General features: G+C 42.5%; 4 protein-coding genes across 5 annotated transcripts in view; 2 read left to right on the top strand and 2 right to left on the bottom strand.

The window, feature by feature from the left end:
- The window catches only part of col26a1 (collagen, type XXVI, alpha 1), a 34,409-nt gene extending 28,362 nt beyond the window's left edge, over positions 1-6,047 (bottom strand). The window contains exons 1-3 of the mRNA XM_007549511.2: positions 5,318-6,047; positions 5,086-5,208; positions 3,185-3,288 (exon numbers count right to left, since the gene is read on the bottom strand). Coding sequence (XP_007549573.1) covers positions 3,185-3,288; positions 5,086-5,208; positions 5,318-5,484 — 394 coding nt within the window. The 5' untranslated portion in view covers positions 5,485-6,047. The remainder of the gene's footprint in view (positions 1-3,184; positions 3,289-5,085; positions 5,209-5,317) is intronic.
- A 1,204-nt stretch (positions 6,048-7,251) lies between these two features.
- srprb (SRP receptor subunit beta) lies at positions 7,252-10,543 on the top strand. The gene is made up of 7 exons (XM_016670242.1): positions 7,252-7,491; positions 7,750-7,844; positions 7,944-8,021; positions 8,361-8,443; positions 8,647-8,783; positions 8,903-8,957; positions 9,771-10,543. Exons 1-7 carry the CDS (start codon positions 7,374-7,376, stop codon positions 9,979-9,981), a joined length of 777 nt encoding a protein of 258 aa, XP_016525728.1. The 5' UTR covers positions 7,252-7,373; the 3' UTR covers positions 9,982-10,543.
- An 829-nt stretch (positions 10,544-11,372) lies between these two features.
- On the bottom strand, positions 11,373-15,218 carry wdr53 (WD repeat domain 53). The gene is made up of 3 exons (XM_007549510.2): positions 15,130-15,218; positions 13,685-14,174; positions 11,373-12,770 (listed from the first exon to the last, which is right to left on the bottom strand). The coding sequence occupies exons 2-3, from the start codon at positions 14,171-14,173 to the stop codon at positions 12,120-12,122; spliced, it is 1,140 nt and encodes a 379-aa protein (XP_007549572.1). The 5' UTR covers position 14,174; positions 15,130-15,218; the 3' UTR covers positions 11,373-12,119.
- Positions 14,106-19,934, top strand: neu4 (sialidase 4). Of its 2 annotated transcripts, none has more exons than XM_016670241.1 (4): positions 14,106-14,192; positions 17,220-17,458; positions 17,705-17,960; positions 18,949-19,934. In XM_016670241.1, exons 2-4 carry the CDS (start codon positions 17,258-17,260, stop codon positions 19,914-19,916), a joined length of 1,425 nt encoding a protein of 474 aa, XP_016525727.1. In that variant the 5' UTR covers positions 14,106-14,192; positions 17,220-17,257; the 3' UTR covers positions 19,917-19,934. The 2 variants fall into 2 exon arrangements, with proteins under 2 accessions (XP_016525727.1, XP_016525726.1); XM_016670240.1 differs by lacking the exon at positions 14,106-14,192 and adding an exon at positions 15,329-16,141.
- Positions 19,935-20,789: the final 855 nt, after the last annotated feature.

The following is a 20,789-nucleotide window of genomic DNA, read 5'->3' as shown; positions in this document are numbered from 1 at the left end:
GATGCTGGCAGGGAAAGACGCTTTCCCTGGCAGGATCTTGCACCCTGCTGTTATGTGCTGGACTGTCTCAGAGGCCTCCTTGCACAACCTACACCTTGGGTCACCTTGGGTCTTGTCTGGTGTGGTAGATCTGAGCCTCTATTGCTCTGGTGTTTAGGGCCTGTTCCTGGGCGGCCAGGATGAGGGCCTCTGTGCTGTCCTTGAGTCCAGCTTTTTCCAGCCATTGGTAGGATTTCCTGATATCAGCCACTTCAGTTATTTGTCGGTGGTACATCGCATGTAGGGGCTTGTCCTCCCATGATGGTACCTCCAGCACCTCATCCTCTGTTTCCCATTGTCTGAGACATTCGCTGAGCACATCGTCTGTTGAGGCTTTGTCCTTGATGTATTTATGGATCTTGGATGTTTCATCCTGGACAGTGGCTCTCACACTCACTAGTCCTTTGCCTCCTTCCTTACGGCTCGTGTACAGTCTCAGGGTGCTGGATTTGGGGTGGAACCCTCCATGCATGGTTAGTAGCTTCCGAGTCTTAACATCCGTGGTCTTTATCTCCTTCGTTGGCCAGCTAATTATTCCTGCAGGGTATCTGATTACTGGTATTAAGGCGTAGCTGTTTATTGCACAGATCTTGTTTTTTCCATTGAGCTGGCTTCTCAGGACTTGCCTTATTCGTTGGAGGTATTTGGCTGTGGCTCCTTTCCTTGTGACCTCATCGAGGTTGCCATTTGCTTGTGATATTCCCAGGTACTTGTAACTGTCCTCTATGTCTGCTATTGTTCCTTCTGGGAGTGAGACCCCTTCAGTGTGGATGACCTTCCCTCTCTTTGTAACCATCCGACCACATTTCTCTAGTCCGAATGACTAATTAATATACTCTGAGCTCAAAGCAAGATGCCCAAACTATTTTTTTTAAATACCAGAGAATTAAATTAATTTCACATAATTATCGCGGTAGAAGCCATTTGTTTGAATACTTAATGAAACATATTTACCGTGTTTGATGTTTGTTGTGAATGACGTATAGTCACAAAGAACGAGGTAACTGGTCCAAGTTTGTCGTTTATTGAACATTCAGAAACTACAGCGGCTGTAAAGCGCCACAGCAAAGGTAAACAAAGGTAAAACAACTCGAACAGGTGATCAACTCAAAACCACTTGCGCCCTTTTATTCTCTCTCTTTGTCATTTAACCACACCCATTGCCATGGCAACCGCCACGAGCCGAGCAGGGACAAAAACGTTAAAAACATAACATTCAGTCCGTTACGACATTAAGTTTTCAGGATATGAAATGGGAAAAAAGCTTTTTATTAACTGATTAAGTCGTGTTTTAGATTGTTCTTGAAAAACTAATCACTCACCGCTGCACAGTGAACCCACTGATTCTTTACAGCAGACAGCCGTTCCCCTCTCTTGCAGGTACTGCGTACCCCCACTAAATCTTTTAGGGGTATGCAGTACCCGACCGTACCCGCCTACTTTCACCCCTGATTAAGACCCACAACTGAATTTTTTCTCACCAGCACTCATCTACTTCTGGATGTATTGCAAAACCTTTGCTAATGAGCCCATTCAAAGTCTTGATATTCATAGCATTTTATCCACGTTTGCTGCCGCTTTCATTTCTGTTCCTCTTACGGCACAAACATGCTCTAAGTGTCCACAAACGAGCTTTCGGAGCCAGAGCTCAAACATCTGAGCACCAACAAGTCTCGTTATGTTCACATATGTCACAAAGAGTTGCTGAGGGGGTGTTTGGTTCGCTAACGTCATTCGGGCAACTGTGCAGCTTGCAGCAGCTGCTTGCTGTGGAACAGAAACACTTGACTCTTCTCTTCAGCTCAGTGTTATGTCTGCACTAAGTTTTCCCTCTGCCGCGTCCTCCTTTCCTGTGGTCTCACCCTGACATTTTGACCTCTGCCAGCTCTGCCTCCACCCCTCAGTGTGACATCAGCTACGATCTTTAACTCCTCCAACCACATCTCTCCATATGGAGACAATTACCGCGCCGCGTCGCAGCCGTCGGAGACTGCAAACACATTTCAGCTAAAGTTAAATAAACAGCTGATTACTTCTTCACACTCTTGCGCTGCTTTGGTCTCGAGGGAACCATAATCTATGGTGTTACACACACCTACATTCAGAATATCATCCAGGGGTGAGAAATAATGGTTTGTAATAATCTCTGTTTATCTCATACGTCTCAAAGTGTGTTTCTGCGGTCAAATGTTCACATCCAAAGGCAGCAGTGAATAATCCCCTGAAACAGAACAAGGTGTGGTAATTATGAGCAATATAGGCGAGAGCTGCTTTTTGAGCTAACTGTTAATGTTGGCCGAAGAGATTCGTGGTTTTCAATGAAAACTGAATTTACAGCACAGCCCCACCAAGCTGATGTCTTTACCCAGCAATTTTAAGAGAAATTGTTCATATAAGCGTGCATTTTAAATTACTCCAACCGACGTAAACGTTTTTTCCTTCTTTCTTTTTACAAGCATCTGTGATATTTAAAACATATTATATGAATCTCCTGCCACAAGCTCTGGCTCTTTTTCCCCCCGGGTACTGACCACTGCGGCTCGACCGGCCCTGGGTCTTTTTCTCGAGCCCAACGTCTGCGGTCTGTGGCGACCATGACCAGAGTGCTCCACCGCAAGAAGCCCTGCGCTTTACAAGCCGCCCGGCCGAGCTTTTCTCATTCATCCCTATAGCTGTAGGGACCGTGGTGATATTTAAGAAGCAGGCAGAAACTGACTCATCGCTGTAAAAGGGCTAAAATGTGTTTATGTGCACACATAACGAGAGCGAGGCACCGAAAAGAGAAACACTGTGGTTCTAACTTGCAGAGGACAGGAGTCCTTTAAACTGCAAGGGTTTTTTTTGGGAGGGGGGGGGGGGTTTAGCGGTGCCTCTTCCTGAAAGTAATCAAACGCAGACTCTCTCTCTTAATTCAAGCCCACTTTTAAGAGGCCGACTGGTTCAGAGTACAGTGGGGTGATTAGCGAGCTAACCAGATACATACCACCTCACATAAAAAGGGCACTGATGTGGGTAGAGATGCCTGGTGCTGCTAAAAACACACAGATGTGTCCAGACTAAACATGTGGTCCTTGAGAAAACTTGTCTCTGATAACTCTGTTCCCAAAGACTGACTTTTAAAAAGAAAAAAAACAACAAAACTCACCTTCGCGACACTCCATCCCCACAAATCCAGGGCAGCACCTCCACTCCAGAGCCGTGATTTGCTTGTAAGTGATCTTAAACGACGGCTTGATAACGGTTCTGTAGCTGCGCAGAACGAAACGGAAACGTTATCGAAGCAGAAAATGTGCCAATCTGATTTGTTTTTTGGCATAAATGATTAGAGGGACAAAAACTAGGTCTGGATGAAAGGAAAACAACAAGCAAAGATTCAGACTAATTGAGGTTGACACTTTGAGCAGAGATCCAGTGAACTTTAACCAGAGGAACCCGTGGAGAACATTTCCTAAAGGTTAAAGGTTCTACATTGACCTCCTGGAAACTATGAGGGAAATTTCTGGAGATTAAAACTGTAACCTTTAGAGAACCTTCAGGGAATGTTTCCTAAAAATCTCCGAAGGTTGATTTCTGGGAACTATTAGGGAAGGGAATGTGCTCTAAATGTTCCCTGGAGTTTACCCACAACTTTCACAGTGTAACCTTCAGAAAGCGGTTGACCCGTTTTCTAGGACATGAGGGGAAACTTTCCTAAAGGTTCCCTGAATGGTACAACTTTTAGAAAACCTTCAGGGAACACTCACTGAGGTTCCACTATGTCTTGACCTTCAGGGAACCTTCTGGGAATGAACCCTAAAGGATCTCTTAAAGCTATTATTTTTAGAGAACCTTCCGGAAATGCTTCCCAAAAGTTTTCAGAAGGTTAATTTCAACATTGCTATCTCACGAGCAATGTTCTTTTAGGGGTTCCCTGTGTGTTAAATACATCTTTCACTTCCAGGAATATCCTAATAAAGTTCTCTGTTGGACATGGAGCCAGAGAAGAGATCTTTCACAATGTAAACTTTGGAGAATATCCAGTTCTCTGAAGGTTATCTACAACTTTTAACATGAAAGCTATAGAAAACCTGAAGTATTGTTCACAAAAGATTACCTGAGCACTGTCAGCTAATCTTTTAGCAACGCAACATTTAGAGTCTTTTGTGAACATTACCTGAGAGCTCTCTAAAGGATAGGTGCAACAATGACAATGTGCTGATTCGAGAACTTCAAAGATTGTTCTCCAGGTTTCTTAGAGCATATCTATCTTAAAAGGGATCGTTCCCTACAACTTTAGCGATGTAACATTTAGAATACCTTCTGGGAACACTTAAATGTCCCATGGTGGACATCAACATCTTCCATAATGTAACCTGAACATTCAGCAGATGTACCCTAAATGTAACAGCTTGGGAATGTTCAGGGAACTTTCCTTAAAGGTTCTCTTGATGTTTATTTAAAAACCCGGCCGTACAGCCTTTTGTCAACAACCAAGAAATATTTTTAAAGGTTCCTTTTGACTTTTAAAAAAAACAACATTTTACAGTTTTTACAGCTTCAAATTAGCTCTGCTGAACTTATTACACTAAATGTAGTTGCATTAACCCCGTCTAAAGGTTGATGAAATGGTTCCTGAATGGTTCTTTAGTCCTACAACAAACACTGGAAGATCATTTCTCAATGTTCCACCAACCTTGAGCTTGAATGTTCTCTGAGGGTTTTCTTGTTATGTTGTCGTTTTGTTCATCAGGTGTTGTTGAGAAGCTACTTAATACCTTTTGTGGATATATTTGTAAGCAAATTACAAATATAGCTTCAGCTTTTAAAAGAGAATTTGAGAATTTCCACCTTTTTTTTTATGAAAAACTGCAAGAGATATAAACATATTCTAGAGAAACAACAACCCCAGGCCGTTGTCACACTAAATACGCCCCTGCTTTGCGCAGGACTCCATGATTTTTTCTTCTTCTTTTTTTTAAATAGAAGAAATCCCGATCAAATTTCCGAACAGAAAATGTTGCTAAGAGAGGTGGAATTGAATGAGGGATGCATGTTGGAGGATTCTACCTGATGACTTTGCTGCACGGTCCAGGCCACCGGCAGCCCTGCATCACTCTCTGCACTGAGGTTTCAGTCCCATTGTGCACTTTGCAGGGCACTGTCTTGGTAGCAGTGTACTGACACCAGTTCCTAAAACGCAAAGAGAGATGCAATTCTTACTGATAACAGCTGACAGACAAGACACAATACGGCAAGGGAAAAGATGCTGCGATGCGCGTAAATTGCAGCCAGGGCGCACCTAAGTGAGGACCCTGCACCCGGCGGACCCGTACTGCTGCCCTGTTCGGAGTGGATGCGGTGCCGCTGCAGGGCGATCCCTGGAAAGCGATAAACAAACCCGGTTCCAAGTGAGGGATGCAACAAACCTATCCACACGCACAGCGCGTAGAGGTAACCCAGAGCCATCTTCTTTCTTTGAAATGATCCCTGACGGAGATATCCCACAGAAACAGATTGGTTTTTCAAGTAAATCCCGTCACAGCCTAGAAATGGAAACAGGAAACCCTACAGAGCTCCCGATGAAACCATCAGAAGGAGTTTGCCACCTCCTGCTCCCGATTAAAAAAAAAAGAAGAAGAAGAAAAAAAAACAACAACGAGCGTGCCCCCCTTCAAGAGTACGGTATGAATGACACACAACCTCTTCCTATAGAATAACTGGGCTCTCTGACGTTTGACATGGTGCCGAGAGCCGAGGAGTCAAATATCCAGAGAGCGAATAAAAAAGCGCGCCGAAGCTGGAGACGTGCGTCAAAGCGCATCTGGTCTCTATTGAGAACCAAAAACTCCCAAGGCTGATGAGGAATAATTTAAAAAGAGTATCACATTTAGTATGACATTTGGCAGTGCGTTTGCGTTCATTATTATATTGATCGGCATGAATACAGACATTGCAAACGAAGTAACTGCCTATCTTGTTGATTTAAATATGCCCTCGATAGGGTGTTACAGACTGGGTGAGATGATGCAAGTAGAGGAAAAAATATATATTTCAAAAATAAGAAAATTTTGAGGGGAAAAAATTAATTAAGAAAAAAAGTCAAACTTTCGAGAAAATCGATTTAAAAAAGTGACCCAGTATCTTCCGCACTGTGCAATTAATTTTTGAGAGAAAAAAATGCTTTTAGGAGTATTTCATGTCATTCGATCAAATACTGTAGGTTAGTTTATGGTGGAAATAAGCTACATTGATAAGTTAGTAAATATGTTCATGGCAAAATTCATGCAAAATTCATGCTAAAAAGTGTTTATTGGTTTGGAGTTTGAAATTAGACCAGAGTGTTACATATGTGCTATAAACGATCTATGTCATATTATATTTGCAGAAACATGACCGAGTGAGAGCTCCTAGCAGCAGCACACTATCTTCGACGGTTTTTTTTTTTGGTTTTTTTTTGGTAACCTTGTCAACAAGAATTTAGTCATTTAGGAGAAAGTAAACACACACCAAACATCAATACAACGACTCTCTAACAATCGTAATGTACGCCTTGTAGTTGGAAAAACTTTCATCTTTGTAAGTGTTTATGGCATTTGGAAGACACATGTGTCTTTTTCTTTGGTTGATAATAAAATGTAGACCCATGTAATCTTTGAGTGTAGCATTAATGTATGTATATTAGCTAGTAATGTAAGTTTCCTCCATGTTTTATTTGTTGCTAAATCTTTTTGAGTGTAGCATTAAGATGAGTTTATTAGTTGTTTTCCATTTTATTGTATTTCAATTACAAAAATCCATTTATAAAATATATTTGATAAGAGAAATGCCCTTTACTAGTTGTCTCCTGGCCATCTACTAACACGTGAATCACCTGGTGTGAGTTCAGCACACAGTACTTTATCCGGTTTTAACATATGCTCTCCCTAGTACTAGTTTAATAAGTTTAGTTGAAAAAATTTATTTGGGAAATGTTTCCTCTACCTAAATTTCTTATTTTGTAATTATGTTATTTATTTGTTTTCATTTTAGCATCCATGTTGTGATTAGCTACTCATTACTTGAGTAACCTATTTATAAAAAAATTTTTCTCTCTCTCTCTTACTTGAGAGAGATGAAAAGGTAATTAAAAAAGTTACCTTTTTTAATTTTACAAAAGCAAAAATAACCCGATACAATTTTTGGCTACTCTACCCACTTCTGACCCTCTAATAATAGTCTCACTCTCAGCTCCGCGGCGCCCCCTGGTGGCCCTTCGCTCTCCCTACAGCCTCCAAAAGGAGACGTGTCCCATCTCAGATTAGCTTGAACGGGCTCGCCGATACACTGTAACGGACCTGGAGAAAACGGACGCGGAGATGACAAAGAACCCGTGGGAGCCTTACATCGAGTCCCTTCGGCAGCAGCTGGAGGAGCAGGACCCCGTGGTTCTGGTTGGAGTGATCGTGGCTCTGGCGGTGGTTGTCATCACCTGCGGTAGGAACTTGCAGCGCGCGTTAGCTTGTTAGCTTAGCAGGCTAGCTTTAGCATGTAGCTTAGCGAGTGAAAAACTGTCAGGCAAACATAAAGCTGTCTTCTCAGGAACAACTTATACTCTATCTTCAGCATTTTAAACAACCTTAGATTAAAACTGTAAGCTTATTGTTTAAACAAACACGAACAAGGAAGTCATTCAAACTGCTGCTTTTGCTCACTGACTACCAAACTCACATTTAATTTTCTAATTTATTTCAGTCTTCTTGAAGTACTTTTTAACCAGTAAAACAGTCCGGAGCGCCGTGCTGCTGGTGGGACTGTGTGACTCTGGGAAAACCCTTCTGTTTATCCGGGTGAGCCCTGGCCACGTTGCTCTCAACAGGACATCACGATAATAATGACTGCTGGAGGGTTCCTTTATTTTATACTGTGTTGTGTTTATGTCTCTCCAGCTGCTGTCAGGGAAGTTCAAGCGCACACAGACCTCCATCACAGACAGCAGCGCTCCATACAAAGCTAAAAACGACAGAGTAAGTCACAGACTGCTGCAACAATGCCTTGCATAAATGTTAATATCATTAAAGGTATGATTATTTTTTTTTTACTGGATGTTATTTAGGGTATGAGAGTAAAAGGGGCAGGGCAAAAATGCACACCACACATTTGAGATTTTCATCTCTTAAAACATTTAGAAAACCACATATCCCCTCCGCCCTTAATTTATAGTTGTGTAGTACTCTGTGTTGGCCAACTTGGAGTTGGTGGTTATAAAAATCACCAGAAGTGGTGTGATTTGTTTTTTTCTTAATTCACTGCTTTGTTGTCTTTGTATGTTGACAGTGATCCACAGTTTTCCTCCTTCCTTTCAGAACTGCACCTGGACTCTGATAGACCTGCCGGGACATGACAGTCTGCGGTCTCAGTACCTGGAGAAGTTCAAGTCTGCAGCCAGGTGAGACCCTCCTGTGTGGCTCCGTCTTCACACTTTTCTCCTCATGTTGTTGGGATCATGAAAAATCAGTTAAACCTGTCCAAACCTTGACATTTAAAACGTTACAATTTCTAAAATATTTAAGTTTTTAAAACTGAATTCCCCTGCAATTTAAAATCCTGTTGTGAATCATCACTGGATTAACTCGCCTGTTGTCTTTCCAGAGCTATCGTGTTTGTGGTGGACAGCGCCATCTTCCAGAAGGAGGTAAGAGATGTGGCCGAGTTCCTCTACATGCTGTTGACGGACCCGGTGGTCTACAGAATCGCTCCAACTCTGCTGGTGGTATGCAACAAACAAGGTGACTCAACACTTTTTTTTTAAAATTTTTTCTTTTACCTACTCTTTGTGTGATATTTTATCCTACACCATCTATCTGTAACACAGTGACCTCATTAAATTATCTCTTCTTCTGCGTAGATGTTGCGATGGCAAAATCTGCTAAACTGATTCAGCAGCAGCTGGAGAAGGAACTGTAAGTGTCTATTTCAAAATAAAAACTTCCACCTTTAATGTTAACGGTCTCGCTGATGACGTCTTAACCCGCTTTTACAAATTCACAATGTCTGCATTGACGCCTGCTAGTATTCACCTTGCTTCATCCTAATTTCTGCATGTAAATAAGACATAACTAATGTAATGCCGTAAGTATTAGTTTGAATACATCAATCATTGAAACAGGCTTTTGCAAAAAAAAAAAATCCAGTCTGGAAAACCTTTCACTGCAATCTGTCATTTCGCAGTGAAAGGAACTCCTTATGCTTCTGTTTACCAAGACCTTTTGGACAACTTCCTTTTTCCAACCCTGCAGTACCATTTTGAAGATACTTTCTCCTTGATCCAACTTGACTTTGCACCAGTTACTCAGATCAAAGTCCATAAAGACGCGGATGATCAAGTTTGGCAATGAGGAACTACAGGCAGAGTCTTGGCCTCATGAATTACAGCAGGGACTTCTAATCAGGGCTTCTCGTCCAACGCCAGTGTCTGACCTCAAGAATGAAAGAACGGCAAAATATTCCCGCAAACGCACCTAACCCTTGTGGAAAGCCTTCCCAGATGTTGCCACAGCTTCAAAGGGTGGGGCAGCTTTATATTAAACCCTATGGATTAGGATTGGGATGAAGGCAGATGAAGGAAGATACGTTTTGCAACGTGAAATGGGTCAACGTCCAGGTCTATCAGACCAAAGAATTGCTTGAATTCGACAACCTGTGAATGAACCGTAAACTTTCAACTCAAACTAAAGAGGCATTTTACTAATAAACACTGCTGTTCTTCCCCGCAGGAACACGCTGAGAGTGACCCGCTCTGCAGCTCTGAGCGCCCAGGACGGCTCTGTAGGCGGCAGCGTGTATCTGGGGAAAAAAGGCAAGGATTTCGAGTTCAGCCAGCTGCCCATGAAGGTGGAGTTCCTGGAGTGCAGCGCCCGCGGCAGCAAGGGCAAGGACGGGGACGGTGACATCGAGAGCCTGGAGAAGAGCCTGGCTAAGCTGTAAACGCCGCAGCTCGACTCACCGGACGCACTTCTGCCTCAACAGGCACAAACCTCAGACAGGGAGCGCCTGCCGTCCTCCTTGATAATCAGAGGAGGGGAGACGAGACGCTTCCCTGGCTCTGTGCAACCTCAGCCTTTTAACTCCACTTAAACATCCACGCACCACAAGAAAGATCTTTCAAACGTGGGAAATCATCCAGACTCACGAGTTTAACAGACATTTGGGTAATTGTGGACATTATGATTCCTCTGATCCGGCTTGTTCGGCGCAAAGTTTTGCTTCGCTTCTTTGTGAAATCTGCAAGAGCAGACTTTGCTGTTGTATGGCTGCCGTTATTAAAGAGAAAAGCTGTAAACTGCCTTGTGAAAAATGGACGGGTGTGCATTGCGTTTCTTGTTTAACTCGGGCTGTTTGCCCTGTTCCTTTCCTCGTCGTCCTTATTTTCAATCTGTCGTTTTGCAGAAGAAATTGCTCAGTTGTTTGAACGTTTAAAATGAATGTATGCGTTTACTGTTGTTTTGCCTTAGTAAAAAAGAAACTTTTGTTTGAATGAAACGTGTGAAAAAGATTCTGTGTGGTTTCGTAAATTGGTAAAGAAAGGGTAAGTATTGAATGGTGTGATAGTTTATACAAGATTTAAATGTTGGAAGTGTTAAAACTTTTTATTGCATCATTATCTCACTGAAAATTGAGACAAATCCAGCTTGGAATCACTGATGCCATTTTGCACTTTAAATACTTTGTACTTCTTAAAGTTCAGAGTGCCTCAAACTACCAATTAGTGACATGTCTCTTCAAAATAGGAAAGACAAGAGAGCATGTTATTCAATTAGTTTTGTTTGGAAATGGCAACGGGAAATACCTATTATTGACAATTGGAGCAATTAAAGGTTAAACTACTTTTTTGTTTTGACATCTACAGTCAGAGCAGTAATTGACAAAAAGCAGGACAAGAACCCACCTTTATTTTGAAGGATGGTGATGGAGGTAGAAAATTGACCACAGCTTTTAGAGAACTGCAGCGCTCAGATCATCCAGCGGTCATTTGGTCTCAAAATCCATCAGATATTGTCTTCGTGCCAACTTTATCTGGGAGAGATGCAAGGACACATTTTTTTCTTTCCTACCATCTCTAATGTAAACATGCAGTTTGCTAAACTTTAGCAGATGTGGTCAGATTACATTGAAATTGAATCTGAGCAGCAAACACAGCAGTTGGGTCAGGCCTGAAACAAAGGACCTCATATTCGCTCTTAAACATGGTGGAGGACCTGTGATGGTGTGACTGTTTCTCATTGTCAACATTGTTTAAAAGTCATGAAGTCAAATGACCTGAAAACAAAGAGAAAAGAGTCATCAGCAGCTCTAAAACCTAATTTTGTTGAAACAAAAAGGTTTCCTCCTTTCAAAATAAAGTTAAAGGTTAAATTTCTCTAACTCACTGAAACCCTCCTGCGGTCCTCAGAGATGTTGTCATCCCTGTGTGTGGTCCGCACCTTTATGAGGTTTTTCTTTTGTGTGTGGTTTTGGGTACTGATGGTCTGATGGGACAAGCCCCCCGCTTCTCTGCTGTTTGAGCGTGACATCTTCTGAGCGTTGCGCTGAAACCACAGAAGGGTTAAAAGTAACCAAAGCTAGATTTATTTTTACAGCCTTCTCACCAGGGAGTGCAATAATGTGAAGAGGAATATATATATATATATATATGTGTGTATTTATAAATAACTTAATAATTAACATAAAAACGTGCTGCTTTGAATCAAATATTATCTGGAACAGCTTTTTTTTTCCTGCCTTCATTTTAACATCTGGTGTTATTTTTTATTTCACTCTGTAAAAAGCAGCTGCAGACAACATTTAATGTAAATTTCTCCAAGTCTGATGTGGTCGTTTTACAGTCAATAAAACCATTTTTAAGACGTTTATTTCAAGGAGTTTATTTCAAAGGAGCCCACACACATGCAAAAAGGCATAATCCATATTGAAGCCATATATAAACGTTTGCATCTAGTTTTAATGACAGAAACCAAATGAAGAGCGAACCGAAAGTCAAATAAAATTTGGAGGAAAAAAAAAGTATTCACCAAATAAAATGTTCATTTCTTTTTTCAACAGAAGAAAAAGTAGCATGGTTGGATCTAAAGCTGAGACAGAGGGTAGACGGTCAGATTGGTGCTCTGATCTGCAACTATCACGCTTGGTTCTCCTTTCAGCACAGCGGGGCACAGCCAGTTCACCTTGTCCCCGTGGCTGATGCTCAGTTTGGGTCCAGACGTCGTCTCCTCCTCCGTCGGTGTCCCCTGATCCTTCGCAGCTGCTTCGTCCTCCTCGTCTGCCTTCTGCTTCGATTTCTCCTGCTCTCTTCTCCTCCTGCCGCTCTTACCTTTGCGGCGCTGAGGAGCCGTCGTTTGCGTTTTTCCCTCCGGATTCACCACCGGGTGCTTGCTGAGGTCCCAGAGGGCCACGAGGCCGTCGTTTCCCCCGGTGACCATCCAGTGAGGGTGGGAGAGGAAGCTGATGAAGTGGGCCTGGGAGGCTCCCTGACTGTGAGCCTTGATGGCTCCCTGCTGCTCCAGTTTGGAGCCGCCGCCGATCCGCATCAAGTGGACCCGGCCGTCCTCGGCGGCGCAGCCCAGAACGTTGCCGCAGCCCGACACTGAAACGCAGTGAGCCAGAGGGGGGTTGAAGAGCTGGCCCGGCCGCTGCTGCTGGTCGCCCGCTTCTTCTGCCGCGTCCTGCAGGTTGAGAGTCCACAGTGGGCGGGTCTTCTGCAGACCCCACAGAATCACCTGGAACAGCAAAGTAGACGGATATGAAGGGCTGACCAGCAGAGCGTTATCAAAGTATCTATTACTCCTGAACTTTTTATATTATGCCACATTGTGACAAACTTTTAGACCTACACTAGGTCTGGGCGATAAATCGACTTTACAGATTAATCAAATTCTCTGTTTTTGAAGATTTCACTTTTGGATAGTGTGGATTTTTCTCGGGTTTCCACAGTGTGGGTTTTAACGAGCGTCTTTCAGAGCTTCTATTTATTTTGACTTTGAATTCAGATCAAGTCACAGAAGGAATTATCAAAACAAAAGCCACTTTTTATGAAAATATATTTTCTATAATTTGTATAGAAAATATAAGGAAAAAAGTGAGGGTGGGAAAAAGATTTGAAATCAAAAATCAAATTTGGTATAAACAAATCTGAAATGTTATTTTTAAGCAATACTGTCCAGCTGTAACCAACACAAAGTAGAGCTTTATTAATGAAGTGATGATGACATAAAATGATCATCATTTTACGTACACAATGTAAAATGATGACGTAAAATGAGAATTTTACATCATATTTTGCAGAGGCAAATCTGAAACCTATACATGTATTTAAACCCAGTGAATCTAATTGCCCTAGTAGTCACCTGATTGTATTAAATAAAGTTCACCTGTTATTAAATCTCAATAATAAATCCAGCTGTTCTCTAAAGCCTCAGAGGTTTGTTAGAGAAAGTCCCAGTTTTGAGAAAGTTGTTGGTAAAAAGTCTTGAACACCACATACTGTTTTCCTTCATACTGTTTTCCTTCCGCCTTGCGATCATGTGCTCGATAAAACACATTAAATCAGGTGGCTGTAGCACAATAAAGTGTGAAAAGGTCAAGCGGTATAAATATTAAGTGACATTCACACTCTTAAATCTCGTCTGCTCACCTGCATGTCCAGTCCCACAGAGACGAGGTTATTGGGTCTGTGAGGTCGGAAAGCCACGGAGGAGCAGATGTTTGTGTGTCTGCGGAGACTCCGGCACACTTTCCCACCCGGAATCTCGAGTATCCTCACCACCCCAGAGTCGTCGGCCACGGCAACGTTCGAACCAGTCTCGTTCAGAGCTACGGCATTAATCTCCTCCTCCCCTGCACCGCGGAAATCCTCCACCGGGCCCTTCAGGCTCCGGGGGTCGAACACGCTCACCGCGTCTCCGTGCGACACGTACAGGTGGGCTGAGGCTGCAGGCGAGAACGATGCGCTGGTGACGTCCTCCTGTCCGGGGAGAGCCAGACGCCCGACTACGGCGCCCTCTCTAGTCCACACCGTCACCTCTCCGCCCTCGGCACCAGAAGCGATCAGGCCCTCTGGGCCCGGAGACGCACCGACACAGAGGATGGAGGAGGAGTGGCCCTCAGACCACAGGCTGCCCATACTGACCACATTCAGGAAGGTAAAAACTTGAAAAATTTGTTTTAACATCACATGTTACATTTAGACTAGGAAGGTCTGGTAACTAGATGACATATAAACATTAGTAAACATTTTAAATATATCAGGTAGTAATAAAATAGGCGTATGATGTCATTAAAATTGAAAGCTCAGTGCGGATAAAATAAATATTGGTTTCAAGATAGTTCAGCTCTGATTTCTGCTTTTCAAATTTAAATGAGAGTAAAACCTCACCTGGGTGATTTATTAAATTTTCTTTGCTTTTCTTTTGTAATTATTATTTTAATACTTCAACATGTAAAATAACTGAAAATGGGAATGCCGCTCTCATGTAGATCCTCCAATACAGTTCCAATAACTTGAATGCTCATTAAATATTCCTGTTTGTAGTAATAATTTGTGTAAGTATATTTTCACACACAAAAAAATTTACAGGGATGCATTCTGATGAAATAAAATGCAACATAAATCAATGAAAAAAACACTATAAAGGAATTTATTTTGTCACTATAAAGAGCAAACAGAAGCAATTTATTTGCCATTTTTTAGGTTGTTACTTAATGGAACTGACTTTATTATTATTATTCCTATAACCTATTATAAGGTTATTTATTTTGTTACTGTTTTTTTTTTTTGTGGTCTGCAAACAAACTTTGCTTGATATTTGTTGAATTGTTACAATAGAAGCGCAGACATGTTTGACTGCGCACCAATGCTCCATACCGCACCACAGACGACCATGCCTTCAGGAGATTTCAAAACAAACTGTCTTAGCTATGTGGCTAACTGGTTAGCCTCGACGCTAAAGTGCTACTTTTTGCCCCAGTTGACTTCGTGACAGCGGTTAAAAACGTACGCACGTAAAGTTTGAGGCTAGCAGTAGCTCACGCACGCAATGTGGCATTAGCTTGAGCTTCAGTATGTAAGAATTATACTACCTTGGCGAGGAGAAGTCACAACTTTAACATGCTACCATGTGAAAGGGTAGAGTCGCTCATTGGTGACGTCACAGACAGCATCAAACCTGAATCCCTGAGTTTGGACTGCCAGGCGTTAAAGCGGAAGTGCGAATACAACTAAATAATAGCATTTTAAACAATAAATACTCAACAACAGCCAATAAAAATAACCAAAAAAGAAGAAAAAGGAAATACTTAACAATATTTCACTCAACAAGGCTATTATGTTTTTCTTCATCTTTATTGACGTTTGGCCGGTGTTGTGCCTTTCCAAATATTGGAAGATTATTTCTTTGAGTGAGGTGAGAGAATGAAGGCATTCCAGTGATTAGTGATCTTCTGCAAGAGTCTGTGCTCTAATTAATACAGATAAATTAATCTGTACTTGTTTGGAAAAAGAACACAAATAAATCATATTTATTTAAAAAACATCACTCATAAATAATGCCATCCTAAATAACAATAAATCTAAGGAAATGCATGAATAAACTTTTAAGCTTTTCCTAAAATGTTAACAAAGTGAGGTGAGCTTGGAAAATGTGTATTGCTGTGCAAAGGTTTGGAAGTAGTTTAAAATATTTGCATAGTTCAGCTACATAACACACACTGCTATAACAACACAGAAAGAAAAAGCGTGTTCATTTCCATAATTACTGCATCGAATAAAAAGGATGTAATGCAGGCAAACTGACATTATTGTTGAGCGTCACCCCTCCACCCCAACCTGGCCTTCTTCTCCACAATGGCTGCTCTCTCGCTGATTCATCCAAAGCTGTAGATCTGATGAGTGTTCACTTCTGGGTCAGTGAGCAGCATGCAATGCCGCCTCTCTGAACAGTGAACAGAGAGGAGCAAACATTGCTTTCAGACACAAACTAACTACACACAAACCCAACAACCATTCCCTCATGAGGCTGTGGAGCCCTCAGGTCTCTCAGACGGTCTGTGTACCTTCGCAGAGCTGTAGCAGTTCCCACACAGCACTAGGATTGTGAGTATCTCTGTTTTAAGATGTCATAGCAGAGCTGGGTTCTGTTTAGCAATACAATGAAGGATCTGTGAATTAAGTTCTGGTGGGCTTTATCGGTATTTTTTTATTGTCTCGCATCGGACACAAACCAGTTTTATAAGTCTGGTCTTTCTTTAAACCCTTGGACTTAAATGATAAAAATGCAGAACGAAGTGTATCCTTAAGATTTAGAGAGCGGTAGAGTAACGACAGGTGAGTTCCTGTGTCCTGGATGATGACAATAGGGTTTCCACCTAAATGTTTTAATTGTACAGAGCTTTGAATCAGACATATCTTTTAATTTTTAATGTTTGTTTTTAGATATCCACATTAATATTCCCAAACATTTTGCACTAGTGCACAAAATGTAGCCTTAGAAGATGTTAAGTTCAAATGAATTAATATGCATTTGTGTCTGTTTTTGTTCACTGAGTTGTGACTTTTGTTCTCTCTCACAGGCCTTGAAATAAAAAATATTTATTGCAGAGACAGAGTATGTGAGTCAGCTAAGATGTTGGATTGGACCAGTCAAAGCCCACAAATAAATCCAGTTCAGATTTTTCCTGAGCTAAATTTAATCTGAGGTTTAGCTACTTTACAAGAGAGAAGAAGAAATGAATTGTTAAAAATGTTGACTATAGGGGAATGAGTACAAATGTGCTTTTAATCATTCACCCTTTATGTATGTATGGTTGCAATGTGAAAAAATCTTTAGAGTGTTAATGTTTTTGAAAAACACTTCAAAAATAATAACATTTTTTATTGTTATTAGAGAAAACACGCAGTAAAATACATGGACAGTAATAAAATTGGGTGAAATGTAGAACTAGGTGGCATTTAATGGCTACTGGATATAAACTATTCTTCAGTCAGTTTGTCTTTGCTTTAATGCTCCTGCATCTGGAGCCAGATGGCAGCAGTTGTGACAAGTCTTTAAAATGATCAAAGTACTGTGACTTTACACTCCGTATGCATGAATCCACACGTCTTTTGCTTAGTTTTTATCCATAGATATGTAATTCAGTGATTGTCACTGAAATTGGCCTTTTGCACTCTGCAGATTCCTGATCAATCGGAGAAGTTCACCTAAAAGCGAGCATGAGATCACCGTACTTCCCGGCGAGGTCGGTGCTCTTCCACAAGGAGCCCAACGGAGTGACGTACAGAGTCCCGGCTCTGCTGTATCTGAGCCGCTTCAGGTCATTTCTGGCTTTCTGTGAGGAGAGGCTGACCCCGTCGGACTCTCAGGCTCACCTGCTCGTGATGAGGAAAGGCAGCTTCTACAGGAACTATGTGGAGGTCAGTGACCTGTGGTACAGACCTCCACATCATCAGTGCTAGTTGATAGAATGCCTCACAAGATCACTTTAAGAGTTATGGAGTTAGTGTTATGAATTTAAATCACTTTCTTAGTGTACTCCAAGCTGAAAAAATAAAAAGCTGGTGGATCCACATGACATTCTGAAGCAAATATATTGTGTATAATTATATAATTATGCTAATTTTCTCTGTGTTCCTCCTTCCCTTTCTGTCATTTTGCTGCAGTGGAAGGACATGTGTGTTCTGGGCACGGCCTTCCTGCCCGGTCACAGGTCCATGAACCCCTGTCCGGTGTACGACGAGTTCACCGGCATCCTCTTCCTGTTCTTCATCGCCGTCCTTGGCCACACCTCGGAGTCCTACCAGCTGGTCACCGGGGACAACGTGACCAGACTCTGCTACATCTCCAGCGCTGACGGAGGAGACACCTGGAGCCCAGCCACAGACCTCACCGATACCGTCATAGGAGGCACTATCAAAGGTAATGGGACAGCCACCTAAAAGCAGACCTTATCCAGTGGTGGTTGTTGATATGGGCGATTGCCCAGGGTGGCACTAGGTGGTGCTAGAGCACCTTCCCTTTTTCCTCTGGATAAAAAAAGTGTGTCTGAAGTCCTAGCAAAGATTGTATCATGTTTTATATTATATCATCTTTGGACCTAAAGAAGCACGACCTAAAATCAACACACAGCTTCAGATATTACAGCTAGAAACCAGAAATTAGGTCTGAAATCTGGGTGTGGTGACCTGAACCTTCAGATCCACATAAAGACACTTTTAAAATCAGCCTTCTATCACCTGAGGAACGTCTCGAGGATTAAAGGATCAATGTACCAGCAAGATCTAGAGAAACTCATCCATGCCTTTATCTTTTACAGGTGTGCCAAAAAAAATCAATCAGGTTCAGAACGCTGCCGCTCGAGTTCTCACTAAAACCAGGAAGATAGAGTACATCACTCCAGTTTTAAAGTCCCTACACTGGTTCCCTTTAGCTCAGAGAATAGACTTTAAAATACTGTTGCTAGTTTATAAATCACTGAACGGCTTAGCTGCTGCTGTTGTATCAACTTTCCAGACCTCTCAGGTCTTCTGGTTCCGCTCTGCATCCCCAGAAGCAGAACCAAACTTGGAGAAGCAGCATTCAGCTTCTACGCTCCTCAAATCTGGGATCAAACTTCCACAAAACTGCCAAACATCTGAAACGTTGATGTTCTTTAAATGAGTGCCAGACCCCTCCTGTTCAGAGTTGCTCTTGAACCATTATAAATATAACATTGACCAACATATTTCATGTGTATGTCTGTGATTTGGATGATGGCAGTGGACACAATGTAGTGTTTGGTTACTGGTTTCACAATTGGTGACTTTACAAAGTGTTTATGTTTTCATGGCATAAAGCCCTTTGAACCGACTTAATGTTGCTGAAATAAACTTGATTGACTGACTGGCTGAACTTGATAACCCGACAGACTGGGCCACCTTCGCTCTGGGCCCGGGTCACGGCATCCAGCTGAAGTCGGGCCGCCTGCTCATCCCCGCCTACGCCTACCACATCGACTGCAGAGAGTGCTTCGGCCAGCTCTGCCTGACCACACCGCGCGCCTTCTGCTTCCACAGCGACACCCACGGGAGGAGCTGGCGCTTCGGCGAGCCCATCCCGGCGCCGGAGAGCGTGGAGTGTCAGATGGTGTCCGTGGACGAAGAAGACGGCTCCAACGTGCTGTACTGTAACGCCCGCAGCCCTCTGGGCTACAGGGTGCAGGCCCTCAGCCTGGACGACGGAGCCGTGTTTCAGGAGGGCCAGCTGGTGCAGAGCCTGGTGGAGCCTAGAAACGGTTGCCATGGAAGCGTTGTTGGGTTTCCCGCTCCGTTACGTGCCTGTGAAGCCCACGGTGGTCGCACGTCCCCCTGCAGACACTGGACGTCCTTAACGGGCCACACTGATCGCTCCCACTCTGCTCCCCGACCAGACTTCCTGACCCCCACCTGGGTGGTGTACTCCCACCCAACGTGGACCACCGCGCGCAGAGATCTGGGTGTGTTCCTCAGCCTGTTCCCACGCGATCCGGACAGCTGGCGTGGGCCCTGGGTGATCTACGAGGGCCCCAGCGCGTACTCGGATCTGGCCTACCTGGAGCTGTCGCCGTCACCGGGAGAGCCGCCAGCCGTGGCCTTCGCCTGCTTGTTCGAGTGCGGCACCAAGACGGCCTACGATGAAATCTGCTTCAGCGTCTTCAGCCTCTACGAGCTGATCAACAACCTGCCCCGAGCCGCGGCGGGGCCGCGAACTGACCGCAGGGACAACAAAACCCAGCAGGCAGACTGTGAGGTGGCTGGAGAACAAGAGCCTCGAAATGCTCCGGTCGTCCATCAGATGGCTCATGTGAAGAAGAGGAGGAGGAGGAGGAAACTGATGAAGATGTGCTCTGTTTCTTAAATATTTTTGAAAGAGAAACATTTTATTTGCTTTCTGTTTGTGATTTTTTAAAAAAATCATAAATCCAAAGAAAAAAGTTGAATATTATTATTATTATTATTATTAAATAGGATTTCGGCAGCGTGTTGTTTTCATGGGACAAAGCAGCAAGTGACACGGGGGTGGGGGTGGGGGGGGAACTTGTGGTGATTTTATAGGGTTGAAAAATTACAGGAATTGTAAAAGTTTGAAATTTTGCATTAGAACTAATCACACTTTATAAGGAATTATTAGGAATTGATGGGAATAAACTCAAGAGTATTTAAAATACTGAAGTTAGGGATATCTGTACCAAACCAAGCAGATGTTTTGCACAAAGCACCTGCTTAGTGCAGAGGTCATTTGGCCACGCCCCCTACCTGCGTAATGGATTTCAAGCAGCAGGTTTCTAGAACAATGAAGTACTGAGGTCACATTTCTCAGGAGGAGTTTAGGAAAGATGCCATTTTAATGACAGATGCAGCTCTTTTAAATAAAACTTTTTTAAAAAGTGTGAATTTTGTTCACTTTTTAAATGTTTGACATGATTACTTATTCAATTAAATAATTGGAACATGATTAATTAAATTGTGACGCTTCTTAACGGAGTACTGAACTTAAAGTTGCAAATAAACTCTCTAGGATAAACTTTCCTAAAGTTTATTTTGGAAAAACTAAACTTTATGTGTTTGTTCCAAAGCCGTTTGTCCAGTTTTGTCAAAAATGTTGCTTTAGGCAGTGAGGTTTAAAATATATATATACATTTTACATTCCCGTGTTAAAGCTTTTAAATTCTTGAAACTTAGACAAGTTAAATGTTCCCTTAATGATTTATATATAAAAAAAATCATATAC

The sequence above is a fragment of the Poecilia formosa genome, unplaced genomic scaffold, assembly GCF_000485575.1.
Source record: "Poecilia formosa unplaced genomic scaffold, Poecilia_formosa-5.1.2 Scaffold31, whole genome shotgun sequence".
NCBI lineage: Eukaryota > Metazoa > Chordata > Actinopteri > Cyprinodontiformes > Poeciliidae > Poecilia > Poecilia formosa.
This window is presented reverse-complemented; position numbering and strand designations above follow the sequence as displayed.

Excerpts from the sequence above, each read along its gene's own strand:
- wdr53 (XM_007549510.2), bottom strand. The coding sequence starts at position 14,173 with ATGGGCAGCCTGTGGTCTGAGGGCCACTCCTCCTCCATCCTCTGTGTC. Across the intron at positions 12,771-13,684 it reads CTGTGGGACTGGACATGCAG|GTGATTCTGTGGGGTCTGCA; the intron begins GTGAGCAGACGA and ends TTGCTGTTCCAG.
- srprb (XM_016670242.1), top strand. The coding sequence starts at position 7,374 with ATGACAAAGAACCCGTGGGAGCCTTACATCGAGTCCCTTCGGCAGCAG. Across the intron at positions 7,845-7,943 it reads AAACCCTTCTGTTTATCCGG|CTGCTGTCAGGGAAGTTCAA; the intron begins GTGAGCCCTGGC and ends ATGTCTCTCCAG. Across the intron at positions 8,022-8,360 it reads ACAAAGCTAAAAACGACAGA|AACTGCACCTGGACTCTGAT; the intron begins GTAAGTCACAGA and ends CCTTCCTTTCAG.
- neu4 (XM_016670241.1), top strand. The coding sequence starts at position 17,258 with ATGAGATCACCGTACTTCCCGGCGAGGTCGGTGCTCTTCCACAAGGAG. Across the intron at positions 17,459-17,704 it reads TCTACAGGAACTATGTGGAG|TGGAAGGACATGTGTGTTCT; the intron begins GTCAGTGACCTG and ends ATTTTGCTGCAG. Across the intron at positions 17,961-18,948 it reads CATAGGAGGCACTATCAAAG|ACTGGGCCACCTTCGCTCTG; the intron begins GTAATGGGACAG and ends ATAACCCGACAG.